Source organism: Phocoena phocoena, chromosome 4 (assembly GCF_963924675.1).
Source record: "Phocoena phocoena chromosome 4, mPhoPho1.1, whole genome shotgun sequence".
In the NCBI taxonomy this organism is placed as follows: Eukaryota; Metazoa; Chordata; class Mammalia; order Artiodactyla; family Phocoenidae; genus Phocoena; species Phocoena phocoena.
In genome coordinates, this window is record NC_089222.1 from 72,873,751 (window position 1) to 72,891,832 (window position 18,082).

The window sequence follows — 18,082 nt, forward strand, 5'->3', positions numbered from 1 at the left end:
AGCCTGTGCTCCGAGGCCACGACAGTGAGAGGCCCGCGTACCGCAAAAAAAAAAAAAAAAAAAAGTATTGATTAAAACTCAGTTAAAAATTCCCTATGAGAGAGAAACTCCAGTAAGAAGTCTCTACCCCACAGCCCTTCCCCAACCCCTTCCCTAGCTCAGTTCCCTGAAATTCAGCACTTATGCTCTACCTACCAGGCAGAAGATGGCTCTTTAAGGATATGTCAGATAAATAAGAAAAGACCTAAAATACTGACATTTGGGAGTGGTCCCAATGAAAATACTGCCCTGTAGTGAAACTCACCAGTCAACAAGCTGTAACAAAATATACCATACTTCCAATAACTTTTTAAGTGCCTCATTCTTTGATGTAAACAGAGAGCCAAGGGTCAACAGAAACACATTAAGGAAAACTTCTAAAAGGAGACCAAAACATACAAACAAAAACCTTAGAGGAAAGGTAATTCAGAGAGGAAAAAAAATTGTTGACTATGACTAATTTCTTCAGACGTACAAGGAAAGCTCTTGAAGAATGGGTTGACATTAAAAAGGAATATTCACAGTAAGAAAGAATTCTTGAAAACTAAGATTAGTAAATAATTTGGATATATCATCCAGAAAGTAGAACAAAAAGACAAAGAAATAGAAAAAGGGAGGAAAAAGAAAATTAGAGGATTCATTCAAAATATGAATATAAAAATAACAGGTTAAAAAAAGAGGAAAAGAAACTACCAAAGAAATAATAAGATTCCTCAGAACTAAAACACATGAGTTTTCAGATTGAAAGTACATGTCCAAGACAATAAATTAAAAAGACCCACCCAAAGGCACATCATCATGAAATTTCAGAATACCAGTAGTAAAGGAAAAATCTAAAAAAACTTTAAGGACAAACAATGAATCAGGAAATAAAAACAGCATCACATGTCAACAACAACACTGAAAACCTGAAGAAAATAGAGCAATGCCTGCAAATTCTGAGAGAAAATCGTTTCAATCTACAAACCTACAAACATTTCCAAACAGCTAAAGTCTAAAAGGAAAAAAAAAAAAATGCACCTTTTCAAGGGAGGGTAGTGGCAACTGCGCTCTGCAAAAATAAGTAAATAGAAAAAGCAACAACATGAAAATCAAGAACAGTAAACCCAATATATGAAGGACAGAGGGAATTTCCATATCAAAAATAAAGGGAATCAAGAAAATGAAGACAAACCATAGACTGGGGGGAAAAAATTCCAAAATACCTATCTAATATAGGACTGTTCTTTAAAATATACGAAGAACTCTTAAAAACCAATAAGAAAACAAACAACCCAATTAAAAAATGGGCCAAACACCTTAAAAGACACCTTAACAAAGAAGATATACAGATGGCAAATAAGCACATGATGGCAAATAAGCTCACATCATACGTGATCAGAGAAATGCAAATTAAAACAACGAGATACCACTACACACCTACAAGAATGGCTAAACTTGAGAATACTGACAACACCAAATGCTGGTGAGAAGGTAGAGCAACAGGAACTCTCATTGCTCTTGAGAATGCAACTGGCACAGCCACTTTGGAAGACAGTTTGGGGGGGTTCTTATAAAACTAAATATACTCTGGCAATACTTACCATACAACCCAGCAATTGTGCTCCTTGGTACTTACCCAAATGAGTGGAAAACTTATGTCCACACAAAAATTTGCATACAAATGTATATAGCAGCTTTATTCGTAATTGCCAAAACTTGGAAGCAACCAAGATGTCCTCTGGTAGGTGAATGAATAAATAAACTGTGGTATATTCTGACAATGATCTTGTATCCTGCGGCCTTGTTGAACTTATTAGTTCTGACTTTTGTGCATTCCTAAAGATTTTCTATGTACTAGATACAGTCAGCCCTCCATATCCTTGGATGCAGAACCTGCAGATAAAGAGGGTTGACTATACTACACCGTTTTATGCAAGGAACTTGAGTATTCACATTTTTTTTTTTTTTTTTTTTTGCAGTACGCGGGCCTCTCACTGTTGTAGCCTCTCCAGTTGCGGAGCACAGGCCCTGGACGCACAGGCCCAGTGGCCATGGCTCACGGGCCCAGCCGCTCCACAGCGTGTGGGATCCTCCTGGACTGGGGCACGAATCCGCGTCCCCTGCATCGGCAGGCGGACTCTCAACCACTGCACCACCAGGGAAGCCCAAGTATTCACATATTTTGATGTCCATGGGGGTCCTGGAAACAATTCCCATGGATACCAAGAGACAACTGTATATAATCTAAAAGTAGAGATGGATTTACTACTTCTTTTCTTATATGTATGCCTTTATTTTTCTTTCTTGCCTAATTGCTCTGGCTACAACCTCCACTACACTGCTAAACAGAAGTGGGAAGAACAGACTTCCTCTTGATCTTGGAGAAAAACTTTGTCTTTCACCATTAAGTATGATGTTAGCTGAGAGTGTTTTATACATGTCCTTTATCAGGTTGAGGAATTTTTCTATTCCTAGTTTATTGAGTATTTTCTTTTTTCTAATCTTTGAATTTTATTTATTTTTTTATACAGCAGGTTCTTATTAGTCATCAATTTTATACACATCAGTGTATACATGTCAATCCCAATCACCCAGTTCATCACTACTATTTTCATCATGAAAGTGGGCTGGATTTAGTCAAATGCTCTCTCTGTACCAAGATGATTATGTGGTTTGCATCATTTGTTCTATTAATACAGTTTACTACATTGACTGATTTTTGTACTCCTGGGATAAATCCCACTTGGTCATGGTGTACAATCCTTTCTATATATTGCTATATTTGGTTTGCTAATATTTTGTTGAGGATTTTAATACCTGTATTCATAACAGATATTGGTGTGTAATTTTCTTGTGATATCTTTGGCTTTGGTAGCAGGGTGATACTGGCCTCATAAATCAGTTGGGAAGCGACACTTCCTTCCTACTCTTTCTTCGAAGAGTTTATGAAGGACTGTTGTTAATTCATCTTTAAATATTTGACAGAATTCATCAGTGAAGCCATTTTGGCCTGGGGTTTTCTTTTATTTTTTCTTTTGGGCGGCATTGGGTCTTCTTGCTGTGCATGGGCTTTTTCTAGTTGTGGCAAGCAGGGGCTACTCCTGGTTGCAGTGCATGGGCTTCTCACTGTGGTGGCTTCTCTTGTTGCGGAGCACAGGCTCTAGACATGCAGGCTTCAGTATTTGCAGCACGTGCGCTCTAGAACACAGGCTCAGTAGTTGTAGCGCATGGGCTTAGTTGCTCCGCGGCATGTGGGATCTTCCCAGACTAGGAATCGAAACCGTGTTCCCTGCACTGGCAGGCGGATTCTTAACCACTCTGCCACCAGGGAAGTCCCTGGGCTTTTCTTTCCAGGAAGCTTTTTGATTACTAATTCAATCTCATGTCTATTCAAATTTTCTATTTCTTCTTGAGCCATTTTCAGTAGTTTGTGTCTTTCTAGGAATATATCCATTTCATCTAGCTTAACTAATTTATTGTCTGAGTATTCTTCATAGTATTGTCTCATAATCCCTCTTATTTTTGTAAGACAGCAATGATGTCCCCTCTTTCTGTCCTGAATCTAGAAATTTGAGTCTTCTCCTTTTTTTTCCTTTGTCTAGCTAAAGGCTTGTCAGCTTTGTTGATCCTTATGAATAACCAACTTCTGGTTTCACTGATTTTCTCTAGTTGTTGTACTAGTCTCCATTTTCATTTATTTCTGCTCTAGTCTTTTTTATTTCCTCCCTTTCCCTGCTTTGACATTAGTTTGCTATTCTTTTTGTAGTTTCTTAAGATGGAAGGTTAAATCACTGATTTGAGATCTTTCTTCTTTTTAATATAGGTGTTTGTAGGTATAAATTTCACTCTAAGCACTGCTTTAGCTGCATTCCATAAGTTTAGTATGTTGTATTTTTGTTTCCATTTGTCTGAAAGTATTTCCTTATTTCCTTGTGATTTCCTCTTTGATCCACTAGTTATTTAGGAATGTGTTGCTTAATTTTCAAGTATTTATAAATTTTTCAGATTTCTTTCTGTTACTGACTTCTAATTTCATTCCATTGTGGCCAAAGAACGTATTTTTCATGATTTCAATCCTTCTGAATTTACTGAAGCTTGTTTAATGCCTTAATATACAGTCCGTGCTAGAAAATGTATTCATGTGAACTGGAGAAAAATATGAATTCTGCTATTGCTGCATGAAGTGTTCTATAGATATCTATTAAATATTTTTTTGGTTTATAGTGTTATTCACATCTTCTATTTCCTTGTTGACCATCTGGCTAGTTGTTCTACCCATTATTGAAAGTATTTATGTCTCTATTATTGTTGGATTTTCTATTTCTCCCTTCAATTCTGTCAATTTTTGCCTCATGTATTTTGAGGCTATACTAAGTGCATATGTTTATAAGTATATGTCTTCCTGATGGATTGACTTTTATCATTAAAAAACGTCCTTTATCTTTAGTAATTTTTGTCATAAAGTCTATTTTATCTGATATTAGTATAGCCAGTCCAGCTCTCTTTTGGGTACTGCTTGCACTGTTTATCTTTTTCTATCCCTTTACTTTCAATCTATTTGTATCTTTGAATCTAAAGTATTTCTCTAATAAACAGCATGTAGTTGGATCATCATTGAAATTTTACATAATAAAAAGTTTTAAATAAATAAGGCCAAAATACATAGAAAGATGTAACCTCTTCTGAAATTGAAGAAGCTATTATATAGACAAAATATTCAAGAACAGCCATTAAATTTTTGGAAAAAACAGTAACAAAGGAAAACTTGTCCCACTGGATATCATAACAGACTATAAAATTTTACAACTAATATATTAACAATATTTGCAAGAGAACAAAAAATTACATTCGTAGAAAAGAGTAGAATCCAGAAAAAGACACACGTTCGTATACATATATGTATATGCACGTATGTGTATAATTTTAAATCAATGGGGAAAGGATGGATTATTCAATAAAAGGTATTAGGACAAGGGCTTCCATTAGGAAGAAAATAAAATAGGATTATCTCCCACACTCAAAACTAAATCCAGCTGCATTACATGAAACTAAAAATTGCTAAAAATAGAAAATATCCTATAATAATGGGAATGGGAACACTTTTCTAGGGAATACATGAATGCCAATTTTTAAACTTCTGTATTATAAAAGACACCATACACACACTTAATGCAAATTTAATTAATGCAATAAAGCCTGTGGCTCAAGAGATGGAGTAAAAGAGTGAATTCACTTCCAAGTCCACCACTTGAAAGTCCACCATTAAGAAGTCAGTTTGGGCTTCCCTGGTGGCGCAGTGGTTAAGAATCCGCCTGCCAATGCAGGGGACACGGGTTCAAGCCCTGGTCTGGGAAGATCCCACATGCCGCAGAACAACTAAGCCCGTGTGCCACAACTACTGAGCCTGCGTGCCTAGAGCCCATGCTCCGCAACAAGATAAGCCATCACAATGAGAAGCCTGCACACTGCAACGAAGAGTAGCCCCCGCTCTCCGCAACCGTAGAAAGCCCGTACACAGCAACAAAGATCCAACGCAGCCAAAAATAAAATAAATAAAATTAAAAAAAAAAAGTCAGTTTAACTTCTCAAAATATCCAGTTTGGTAATTTTTAAACATTTTAAAAACAAAGATAGTAATTCCTACATCGTAATATATTTTAGTATTAAAAGAGATGGCAGCTATAAAAGCATCTAGTATAAGGTCTGGTATGTTATAAAAGCTTGTTCTTCCTTATTTCAACTTATGCTGGTACTACATTAAATGAGGAATTAGAAGCTGCAATGAGGAGTAGCTGGGTTCCCGTATTTTGGTTCATGATAAAACTATTGATACTTTATAATGCCATTCTACCGCTTCTGAAATAAAAACACATTTTGCTTCATCTCTTGCCCACTGTATTTTCCATGTATATAAAGTACCAATTGTTAAGAGTGTATACCGGTTCTAAATATGGAAGGTAAAGAGGCAAACCAGCCAGGATTGGCACCAGCTTAAGAGCAAAACATTATATGTATGTGTGTGCACGTGCACACACTTATGTGTGCATTTATTTATTTATTTATTCCAATGTCTTTCAACCATTAAAACCTTTCACCCTAAAACATCTTTTTAAGATTTTTATCCTAAGTTGCTGAACAAGGATCATATCTGAAATAGAATCAAACAAAAAACCTTCAGAACAGTGCAAAATAAACAAAAATGTACTAGATAAAGACTCAATATTTTTATATCTGAGGAATGAATTAGAGCAAACATCTTCCACAAGTCAAAAAGCACTTGGGACTTCCCTGGTGGTCCAGTGGTACAGAATCTGCCTTCCAAGGCAGGGAACTCCGGTTCCATCCCACACGCCCCGGGACAACTAAGCCCGCCAACTGCTGAGCTCGCGTGCCTCAACGAGAGAGCCCGCGTGCTGCAAACTACAGAGTCCACGCGCTTGGGAACCCACGCGCCACAGCTACAGAGCACGCGAGCCCTGGAGCCCACGTGCCACAGCTAGAGAGAGAAAACCCGCACGCCACAACTAGAGAGAAGCTGGTGCACCGCAAGGAAGAGCCTGCACGCCACAACAAAAGGTCCCACGTGCCACAACTAAGACCCAAAGCAGCCAAAATATAAATAATTTTTTTTTTTTTTAAATGCACTAGCGGGGGCTTCCCTGGTGGCGCAGTGGTTGAGAGTCTGCCTGCCGATGCAGGGGACACGGGTTCGTGTCCCAGTCCGGGAAGATCCCACATGCCGCAGAGCGGCTGGGCCCGTGAGCCATGGCCACTGAGCCTGCGCGTCCGGAGGCTGTGCTCCGCAACGGGAGAGGCCACAACAGTGAGAGGCCCGCGTACCGCAAAAAAAATAAAAATAAAAATAAAAAAGCACTAGCGGAACTGCCATCTTCCAGTAATTCGCCAAAATGACCAACACGAAGGGAAAGAGGAGGGGCACCCACTACATGTTCTCTAGGCCTTTTAGAAAACATGGAGTTGTTCCTTTGGCCACATACATGCGAATCTACAAGAAAGGTGATATTGTAGATATCAAGGGAATGGGCACTGTTCAAAAAGGAATGCCCCACAAATGTTACCATGGCAAAACTGGGAGAGTCTACAATGTTACCCAGCATGCTGTTGGCATCATTGTAAACAAACAAGTTAAGGGCAAGATTCTCACCAAGAGAATTAACGTGCGTATCGAGCATATTAAGCATTCTAAGAGCCGAGATAGCTTCCTGAAACGGGTGAAGGAAAATGATCATTAAAAGAAGGAAGCCAAAGAGAAAGGTAATTGGGTTCAACTGAAGCACCAGCCTGCTCCACCCAGAGAAGCACACTTCGTGAGAACCAACACAAAAAAGCCTGAACTGTTGGAGCCCATTCCCTATGAATTCATGGCATGATGGATGTAAAGAAAATAAAAGACCTGGACTGTAAAAAAAAAAAAAAAAAAAAAAAAGCACTAATTCAACTTTTTGTTTCAAACAAAATTTCACTTCCTGAGTGAACCATATGCTTATATAAAGGAAAAAACACAATTTTTATAAAAATTATATAAATTTACAGTTTAGGGCCCAAACAAGTTCAAACTTCTTCAACAAATGTTGGTCAAAATGGATAATTCCCACTTCAGAAATGTACACTTAGATGCATTCACTTTCCTGCAGATTTTAAATGAACAAGATTTTGACCTTTAGACTGGTTTTTTAAAAACTAAGAAGAGAACCCAAAATTACACAATGAAATGTGCCTTCCAATCTAAAAACAAAACAAAATGTTCACAGGAATGTAAAAGTAACCACTGACTATTCAAATTACTAAAAACAATGTTGCAACTGCAACATCCTTCTCTCCCTATTTCAACCAGTCTTCCTGTTTCCTTACCAATTTAATAGGAAAATTAATGTCTGAAGCTTGAACACTGATGAAATTTTTCTTCAGCAAGAGCTGCCATTTACATTGATTCTACAACATTCAAGGCAGTTATGTCCACATACCAGACTTAAACGCCACAAGATTCATTTGTGAAGGATAATAAAAATAGGAATTAGATTTCAAGCAGCACAATAGATCAGGACACTACAAGGAATAAATAGTACAGCTGCCTTGCTCTCAAAAAAACAAGCCCAGCCGCCACAAATCTTCTCTTTTGATACAAACACTTCAATATATCACTCATAAAGTGCACAATGCTTTTAAAAGTTTCACTTATACATAAGGCATGTGAATAAAAAGACTTCTGAAACATTATTTTCAAATGCTATAGAAACCTACACAGTAATGGGATTATAGGAAAACTGTAAAAATTAGAAGTGTGAACGATGAGACTTTTATTTCCTGGCATTCTTGCCTCTATTGCAAATTTAATCTAGTCTCACAAATGTATACAAGATATTAGAGTTCTCTGAATCTTGGTTTGTCTTCCCAATTTGCAGCCAACAGCAACTGGAATACCGGAAACAACTCTAGAAAATCCCTAACATCCTAATTAATACAGAATAGAAATTACATTCAAGTCTAACAAACGTTCACTATAATATTCCATATGACTTAATCAGTATCTTTTCCTCTTATTTTATATTCAATGATTCTTTTATTTTAAAAACAAAGACAGCACATGGTTTGTGACCAACACCAGGGATTAGAAGCATTTCCAAATCACTTCTCTCAACTTTTTTTTTTTAATGAAATTTAAACTGTGAAACAAACTGAGCACAAAGCCACATTCTCTAGGTAAAAAGTGCCGTGATTACCTCGTTACCCAGTAATATTAAAAACAATTTCACCAAAAAAGTAGAACTTTTTAAGGTACACTTTAAAAATTACTTCCTTTGCCACACAGTCCTGGAATCTAACTTGCAAAGCTGTCCTAAACAATCCATTTGTATCTCCTCTGAGTCCATCAAATCACGCACAATATAAGTTTTAAAAACTAATACCAACAACAACAATCAAATCAGGTGTACGTTTTTACAAGCAATAGCCCAAAGCTCCAAATAAAATTAACACCAAAAAACAAACAAAAAAAAATCAAAGGACATTCTCTTAGAAGTAGGAGTTCCTTAGTTTTACAATAGTTTTCTTTGCTTTTCACTGAAAAGAAAATGGCAAATGAAATTAACAGTGATAACGATGAGAACAGTTAGTTCCCAGGCAGCGGATGCAGGAATTTACAACCCAGGCTTGGCCTAGAGATCAGCGGGCACACACACATCAATGCTCAGGGGACGCTTTCAAGACATGTCACTATCTAACGGAAGTTCTAAAGGCCTTATTTTTAAGGCCTAAGGACAGCCCTATAAATGCACTGTAAAACACAACCTAGCAAAACACCATTCTCCAAAACAATTCAAGAGTTTCCTACGATGCCCGAAACCGAAAGAGTCTGTGCTCTGGACACCCTCAGGACTGCCGCCTCTCTCAAGGCAAGGTGGCCAGCCCATGTGAATCGGAGCGCCACCACGTCAGTTTATGTGACAGATCCACTGGGAACATCCGACGGTGATGGGGGCCCTCCCGGGCCGACGCTGCTGGAAGAGGAACAGAAATGCCATCTTCAGGGCCCTCCTACTTCCGTTCTCAAAACTGAAATGCACTGTTTCTCCTAGTCCTCCCCCCTCAGCCCGGTACCTCTCGACAGCGGTGCCCCTCCAAAGAGCTTAGGTGTAAAGAAAAACCTATAGTCTCGGACCAAGGTGGACAGAATGCTGTTGGTCAAAGGACTCCCACCCCCGACTCCCGTGCAAAATCAACCGCCAGCGCCTTCCGAGGAGACCCCTCCTGGCAGGGGACACGCCAGCAGCATAAATCGACATCCCAGTTCGCCCCCCAATCCTTCACCCTCGGGGTAAAAGGAACTAAGTGAACTGCAGGAGGGTGCCCTGCAAGCTCCCTCAAAGAGGGGCTGGGGTGGGGGTGGAAACGAAGAAGCAGCGGAAGGAAGGGGAAAGGACGAGCGGCAAGAGGAAGGGGACGAGAGCGCGCACCGCAAAGGACACGAGTCTTCGGGGACGCGGCTGCATCCCAGCTCCCCGGAGCTGGTGCGCCCCGCCTCTCGGGCGCTCCGCCCCGGGCAGAGAGCAAGGAAGGGGGATAAGGAGGCAACATCCCCCTCTGGCTCAGCCTCGCCCCTCACGAAGGGCTAGTCGGGGCTGTCGTGCCCTCTCCGGGTCGGGAGCGACGGCATCCGCAGCCTGCCCCGTCGGAGGGCGCGGGCTACGGGGCCTCCCGCGCGTTCCGCGGTCTGCCTTTCACGCCCCCACCGCCGGAGGAGGCACCTCCGGGTGACGCCGGCCCGGCGCCAGGCGGCCGCGTCGGCTACCTGAAGCGGGGCGAGTCCTTCAGACACTCCTCGAAATCCACCGTCATCTTCATCCTGCCTCCGCCTCGTCTCGCAAGCGGCGCTGGAAGAGCCGAGGGAGCCGCGGGAGCGGCTGCGCTGGGGACCCAGACGGCTACGGCTGGCGCACGGCCGCGACTAGCGCTGCGCAGAGCTGCGGAGGGCGTCTCGCCCGCTGGTCATAGCAGCCGCGAAGACAGCGGCGGCAGCGACGGCTAGTCAGGCCCCAGTCCTACCCCTCTTCCTCCCGCCCCCAACAGAGGACCGACCTCAGGGAAACGACCCGGAGTGACAGCCCCAACCAGCCAGCCACGAACACGACGGCCACTGGGAGGAGCTTCCGGTAGCACCGCCTGCGGGCGCTCGGGCAACGCGCCTGAGCGACGGTAGCGGAAGCCAGTGAGCGGCGCGACCGTGGGAGCCTCGTTGCCAAATGCGTCCCAAGGGCCAACCAGGATGCGCGGGCGTCGTTAGGCGGGACGAACCGGTTGCTGGGAGGCCGGCAGCTGAGGCTCCTTGGGAAGGAAGTCACGTGGCTGCGCGCCGCGCTTCCCCCGGAGCCCCCGCCTCTTCTCCTGCTTCTCCAGCCCCGCCCTGCTGAGCTGCCAACAAGGAGGAGCCGCCGCCTGCAGGTCTGAGGAAGGAGAGTTGCTTTTCAAGGCAGCTTTGGCAGAAATCTGAAAAGGGTAAAAGAGTAGAGATTATAAAAGGAAGAGATGGTCTAAGCCACCACTTCCTTTCAGTTTAGAGAAACCGAGGCCAGGAGAGGAGCGAGGGTAACTTTAATGATAAAATCCGTCTTTCACTTACCGGCTTCATCACGTAATAATTTGAAAGTATCTCCCATGTATTGATATATATTTTCATATAAGCAGAGACTACTTTCAGAAGGAGCTGGCATTTGGGGTGGGCATGGAAAGATCAGAAGGATTTAGACAGATGGGGGAGGCAGGGCGTTTTGTGTGGAGGAACCGTTCTCAAAACCACAGAAAACATTCCTCCTTACTGACGCCTTTCTCTCAGTAGCCTTTGCCAGTTCTAAGATGATAGGATTCTGAAAATGCAGGCTCATTTACTCAACTTGCAACACCTGCCCTCTGATACACGATTTTTCTAGGAGCCACTGTAAGATACTCATCTTCTGATCCCCACAATAATCCCACAAGCCCCTACTTCTGATTCTTAGATGCCACGGACTCATGGCATGTAAGTAAAAAGTACCATGGATACATTGTATTTAAGTATATACTTCTAAACTCAACCTAAAAACCATACCTGTAAAAATGCACAGGGAGGGTTAGAACAGCATAGTGGCTCTGGAGGTAAACTTCCTGGATTTGCCTGCTAGCTTTCTCACTGCAAAATGAAGATAATACCACTGCTCTGACACAGTGTCCTGAGGCTGAATAGGTAAGAACTCAAGTCAACAGTGCCACATAGTAATCATTCAGTTAATGTTGGTTATTATCATAATTGTACCACTTTCTTCTTCAGTACCATAAGCAGAAGTTAGGTTTAACTTCCATAGGTTTAACTTCCACTTCAGTACCATAGCAGAAGTTAGGCACTTCCACTGCCGAAAGTCTTATATAATCACCCCTTTGACCATCTGGTTAAGTATAGCATGATGACATCTGTCTTTCATAACGTATGGTTATATCTTGATCTCTTCATCACATTTAGAAAGTAACAGCATACTTTTGAGACATTTCAAAGAATATACGAGCATTATATATGTTTCTTCTTTGTTTATAAACTTGGTTTATTTTTTTAATTGAATTGCATAGCCCTAGAATCTACACAGCTTCTCTTAATAACTAGAAACTATTGGCAGTTAAACATTCAGTGTCCTCAGACACTTCAGTTAGTCAAAACAACCTCTTCTAGATGTGTAACTTCTGTGTCAAATTTAGAGAGTTGGCCATTTCTACATTTAATTGTATTCCATATGCATGACAACTAATCTGTGTATACAATATCTTATTGTTTCAATGACTCAACACAGTGTAACCTTTTGGAAGACACCTAACATGACACTTTGAGATTCAGATTAAAATTCAACTGCATGGCACCATCAATGCAAATAACTAAGCTAATTATCAAATGAACATCTTTCTGTGGATGGCTAAATTTACATATACCTAGTTAGTGATAACGCTGTCACAATTTTTCTTTGCCCTGTGATAAAGCAAGCATTTTGGGGTGTCAATTGTAAGATACGTCTTAAATTGAGAAATATTAAAAGTGAGATAGGGTAGGAACATGGAGTATTAGAATAGAATTACAATATCATTATTCTTATAATAATGGAAACCAAGGCCCCAAGATACAAAAATAACTTGCTAGGTGACTCAGGCCCCATGATCCAGACTCTAACTGCAAACTGCCCACTCTCCCTTTAGAATTCAGCCTTTACAGTTGTGGCTCTGTCTGCCTGTGAAGCATTTCCTTTTCATCTCTTTAAAACGCAGCTCAGGGCTTCCCTGGTGGCGCAGTGATTGAGAGTCCGCCTGCTGATGCAGGGGACTCGGGTTCGTGCCCCGGGCCGGGAGGATCCCACATGCCGTGGAGCGGCTAGGCCCCTGAGCCATGGCCGCTGAGCCTGCGAGTCCGGAGCCTGTGCTCCGCAACGGGAGAGGCCACAACAGTGAGAGGCCCGCGTGCCACAAAAAAAACGCAGCTCAGATGCCACCTCTTTCAGGAAGCCTTCTCTGTTTGCTGAAATACAGACCTCTCTTTTCAACACACAGTGAAAGTTAGTTACCAGGCCCAGTTTACACTCTTAGATGATATAAATGATCAAAACTTAAATCTCTTCCAAATTTCTTCTCCCCAGACTTCCTAGTTCCTTCCTCCAAACCCTCTGGAACCCTGCATACCCACAGCCCTTCCCAGAATGCTTCTGATTTTCTCTGAGAATACTTTTGACTATACATCCTCTCGAGCAGAGGTTGTTCAGTGCCCCTTCTCTGATCTTTCTGAACCAGGATACATAGTCAACAAGAGTCTAACTCTTGACAGCAACTTATAATTTATATTCCACCTTCATGTAAGAATTTCTTCTTTGAGGCTAATATCATCTAAATAAACCACTGTCTTACTTGCCTCATTGCTGTTATCTACCAGTTTCCTAGTAGCCCCCTCCCTTAGCCTGACTAATTGCATTGCAAATTATCTCAAGAAAAGGGAATTATGATGAAGGTAACCATGAGCAGTTACTAGAACTGAGAAGCCCAGAAACTCAGGCATCTCTGGGCACTGGTTTCCCTCTCTTAGCAGCTGTATCCTCTCTTTCTCACCTACTGCCCAACTCCCACCAGTTTCCTCCTTGCTCTCTTAGGGATTCTGTTCCCCTGTGAACCTGGCTTGCATATAAGCCCTCACTGCTAACTTGTTCCTTTAACAAGTTGGTTGTCAGATGGCTATAGGGGCCAAGCAAATAAAGTAAATGAATGAAGCTGGCCAGGTGTGAGCATATGGCGTGGGGAAGGCCATGGTGAAGGGGAAAGCAGGTGCCCTGTGTTCTACTTGTCTTCAGTTTTTGCCATATCAGACTTTTGAATTTTACAAGAGAAACCAAATAGCCAGATTTCAATGTGAAACCTTCCAATTCTCAAACGTTGGCAACCCATTCAAAATATTATAAAACATCGCACAGGTCATAAAAATGTATCCGGGCCACTCTGCAACTTCTGCTAAATATTTCTTGACAATTCTTGATGTATCCTTTCAACCTATGCTCCTGGAGCTTATCATTTTAACCTGTTTTCCAATTCCCAGATCCCAGGAGAAAATCCGATTAACCCAGCTCATCATTTCATGACAGGTCACACAGGTCCCTGGCAAGCAGATAGAAGGGCAGGATGACTCAACTTAATCATTTGTACAGGAATGGTGTCAGGATGCAGGATTCAGGACAGCTGACTACTAGACAAGGCAATTTCCCTAAAAGAAGGTGTCGATGGCCAGGTCCCATAAAACACAGCTAGTAAACTCTCATCCAAGACTTTGGCCTCTCACTCACAGTCTTCCAACCCCAATTCCTACCCTCAGCTAAGGAGATTTCAACATTCACTCATTCCTTCTTCATTCAATAATATCCATTGAGCATGTACTCTGGCCAAACCCTGTGGTAGGCTCTGAGGTTTACAGGTGAAATAAACAGTGTCTCCCGTCTAGAGCTATCAGACCAGAGGGGGAAATATGTGATTAGTTCTGGGCCAGGGGCATGCACAGGGGGCTACTCATACTCTGATGGTCATTTCTCCCAGTGAAGGAAATAAGGTTTCTCATACCTCCACAGATATGAGGGATCTTGAAAAAGATCCAAGAGAAGGTGTGGAAGGTCTTTCCAAGGACCTTTAATCACAGAGGACTATGTGACTAAAGCACAGAGGTAAACGGTGACCAGATACCAAGGACCTTGCCTGCCACACTAAGGAATTTTTATCTTAAAGCAGTGGGAAGTCACTGGGAGAATTTAAGCCTGGGAGTGAGATCTGATTTGAATTTTAAAGGACAGTGGAACAAGGGGGTGGGGGCAATTTCGAGGTTTTCAATCAAGGCAACTGCAGTCATATGTTTAGGGGGCTTCCCTGGTACTGCAGTGGTTAAGAATCCGCCTGCCAATGCAGGGGACACGGGTTCGAGCCCTGGTCAGGGAAGATCCCACAGGCCCCGGAGCAACCAAGCCCGTGTGCTACAACTACTGAGCCTGTGCTCTAGAGCCCGCGCGCCACAACTACTGAAGCCCACGCGCCTAGAGCCCGTGCTCCACAACAAGAGAAGCCACCACAATGAGAAGCCCGCACACTGCAACGAAGAGTAGCCCCCGCTCGCCGCAACTAGAGAAAACCCGCACGCAGCAACGAAGACCCAACGCAACCAAAAATAAATAAATAAATTTATATTTAAAAAAAAAGAGAGATGTTTAGGAAATACAGTTAAAAGGTTCTGATGGCCAAATGAATGTAAGGGAGGCAATGAAGACTGAACCCCTAGGATGACTCCAGGTTACAGGTTGTGGTGACTGGTAGGAGGTGGTGTCATTCACACAGAGAGAAGAAAGCTTATCTCTTTGGCTCAGAATATGTCACTCCAGAAAGTCCTTACATGTTCCCATGTTAAACTTTGTCTCACCCAGAACATTCCATGCACAAGCTCAACCTTCAATGTTCCCTGTTGTCTCACTCACACACATTCACTTCACACCCCAAGTCCCGACCCCAGGACTCTCTCTTTCAGGCTGTTGGTATCCACCTGTCTGGTCTTCCTCCACCACTTCAACAGCTTTTTTTTTTTTTTTTTTAATCATGCCCCCTACCTCTCCCTAGGTCATTCCCTGGCTATTTCACACACCCAGCACTGGATCAATCCAAAGATTTCCTTCCTGATGTCTCCCACACTAGTTGTTGAGCAATACTGGAGACAATTTGTATCTTAAAGCAATGGGAGCCGTTGGAAGAGTTTAAGTAGAGGAGTGTGATGTGATCCAATTTGTATGTTACAGGGGGCTGGGTAGCCAAGAGTTGAAGGCTTTTACGGCTGAGACTGTATCACTGCATTCAGTAGTTCAAGACTTGGACACTACATACTTAGGCGTTTCAACTGTCTTTGTATTATTTATGTTGCCACATCCCTGGCGCACTGACACAATGGCTATTCCCAAACTTTGCCAGCCAAGCTGTGGCCCACACCTCCATGATCTGTAGATAATTTTGCCTCTTCACAAAGAAGACAGGAGTCATTAGGTAGGAATACTCTTCCCAGCCCTGCCCCGCATACTCATCTACATTCTCATCTTCCTTACTTCTTACCCACCTAACTCAGAGGAAAGTGTATCTTTTCCTTGTGCTCCAGACCTCACCCCTTCCATTCTCCTCTGAGAAAGGTTCTTTCTCGGTATCCTCACCCTTTCTCTCCACTGACCTTTCTTTTCTCTTTGAAGAAAAGAGAAAGAAATAGAAGCATATATCCTCTGTATCGGTAAGGATCATTTTTGTTGTAAGAGAAACTATTTGAGTAAGGCAAAAATAAAGAGTTCATGATAAAATAGGATGATTTCACCAGGAATGGGGATGACAGGCTTTCCATGGACCTTGAGAAGTAGTTGGAACCAGGCCCTGTAAAGCCTGGATGCTCTCTCCCCTCTGTCCTTTCCAAACATCTGCTTTGTTCTTCTGCACACCTGAAGCTCACTTCACCTGACTGTCCGGGCCCAGCTCCTGAGATTAACCAACCAACCTGCAAGAAAGGGTTTTCTCTCTTGACCCAAATTCTAAATTTCTTGGGGGAAGTATCAGCCCAGCTTGGATGATGTACCCCATCAAGGGCCAACTGATCACATCAAGGGGACAGCCACATACAAACATAGCTTCAGAAGCCTCCCACTGTCACCATGTGGATAGGGGATCAGTTAGCAAAGAAGGCAGACAGGTGAGTGGAGTAAACCCCCCCTTTGGCTGTTGCCAAATCTCCCTCCGTTGCTTCCTAAGATTCTTAAGAGCATAGTCGCCACCTTTTCTCCTCCTGTTCATTCCACTATCCACTGCATTCTGTTCTCCACTCCCTACCCACCCCCATCAGCTGTTTTCAGTAAGGTCACTTTCCGATTGCCAAGCCAAAGGACACTTTCCAGTACTTATTTTTCCTAACATCTCTTCAGCGCTTGACACTCTTGGCAACTCTTTTCACCTTGGAAACTCATAGCACTCTCATGCTTAAAATTCTTCAACAGTTTATCATCACCTAAAGCTATGGTTTTTAAGCTTTCCTTAATCATGGGACCCTTTGTTTAAAAGAAAAAGTCTTTCACTAGTACCCACTATTCAATGGGTAAAAGCAGAGTTGGTGTGGTTGAATTAGGGGTGGGAGACCCAGACCCCTGCCCACCTGGGCCCACTCCGCATTCCCAGATGACCCACCAGTGGACTCCAAAGAGATCTCACAGCTCTACTGAATAGAATTTGAAAACCACAGATCTGTAGGATAAACTCCAAATTCCTTAATTTCAAAAATCAGGCCCCATCAACCTGCCAACCTTTCCTACCTTCTTTGCTGCCAATCTCTCTACTCCAGACAGGTTCAGCCATCCACGAAGGGATTCCTTCAGTGGCTTTGGTGTGCTTTTTTCTCAGCCCCACCGTGGTACATGATGTTTCCTCTGCCTGAGTGGGCCTCCTTCCTCTGTGTGCCTGGTGGGCTGCAATTCATTATTTGTAAGTTGGCTTAAATGGAATCTCCTCAGGTGCTTCCCACATGATGTGACTTCTCCTTTGTGTCAGCACATAACTCCGTTAGAACAGAGTTCAGTTCAGCTTTATAATTTGAGATTTTTATACTCATGTTCTCTTCAGACCTGGAGCTGCTGGGTGGTGACATTATGTTCTTTTCATCTTTTTAGCTCTAGAACCTAACCTAGTCTACTGCCTGGCACTTACTAAGTGTCTGATAAATGTTGAGTAAATAGATGTATTTCTCTCCCCAGATGATCTTTTTCTTATTTGCATCCCCATGGTTACTTCCCCACCAGATTATGGGGAAGTATGTACTTCCCCACCAGATTATGAGCTCAGATTACAATACTTGTATGTTAGGGTGATGGTGAGAACTAAATAAGATATACATAAAAGTGCCTAACAATGCCTGATTCATTGGGAGTTTTTCATCCTGGCTGTATAACAGAATCCCCTTTAGAGTTGTTCTGTGTTTGTTTGTTTTAATGTAGACTTGTGG

The 18,082-nt window shown here is 42.4% G+C and overlaps 2 protein-coding genes across 2 annotated transcripts in view; one reads left to right on the plus strand and one right to left on the minus strand.

The window, feature by feature from the left end:
• ACAP2 (ArfGAP with coiled-coil, ankyrin repeat and PH domains 2) overlaps nucleotides 1-10,645 on the minus strand; it is a 155,035-nt gene extending 144,390 nt beyond the window's left edge. The window contains exon 1 of the mRNA XM_065875727.1: nucleotides 10,331-10,645. Coding sequence (XP_065731799.1) covers nucleotides 10,331-10,383 — 53 coding nt within the window. The 5' untranslated portion in view covers nucleotides 10,384-10,645. The remainder of the gene's footprint in view (nucleotides 1-10,330) is intronic.
• LOC136122556 (large ribosomal subunit protein eL21-like) lies at nucleotides 6,927-7,412 on the plus strand. Its single transcript, XM_065876644.1, is given in 1 exon segment — nucleotides 6,927-7,412. A coding segment is annotated over 1 exon segment (483 nt). The 5' UTR covers nucleotides 6,927-6,929.
• Nucleotides 10,646-18,082: the final 7,437 nt, after the last annotated feature.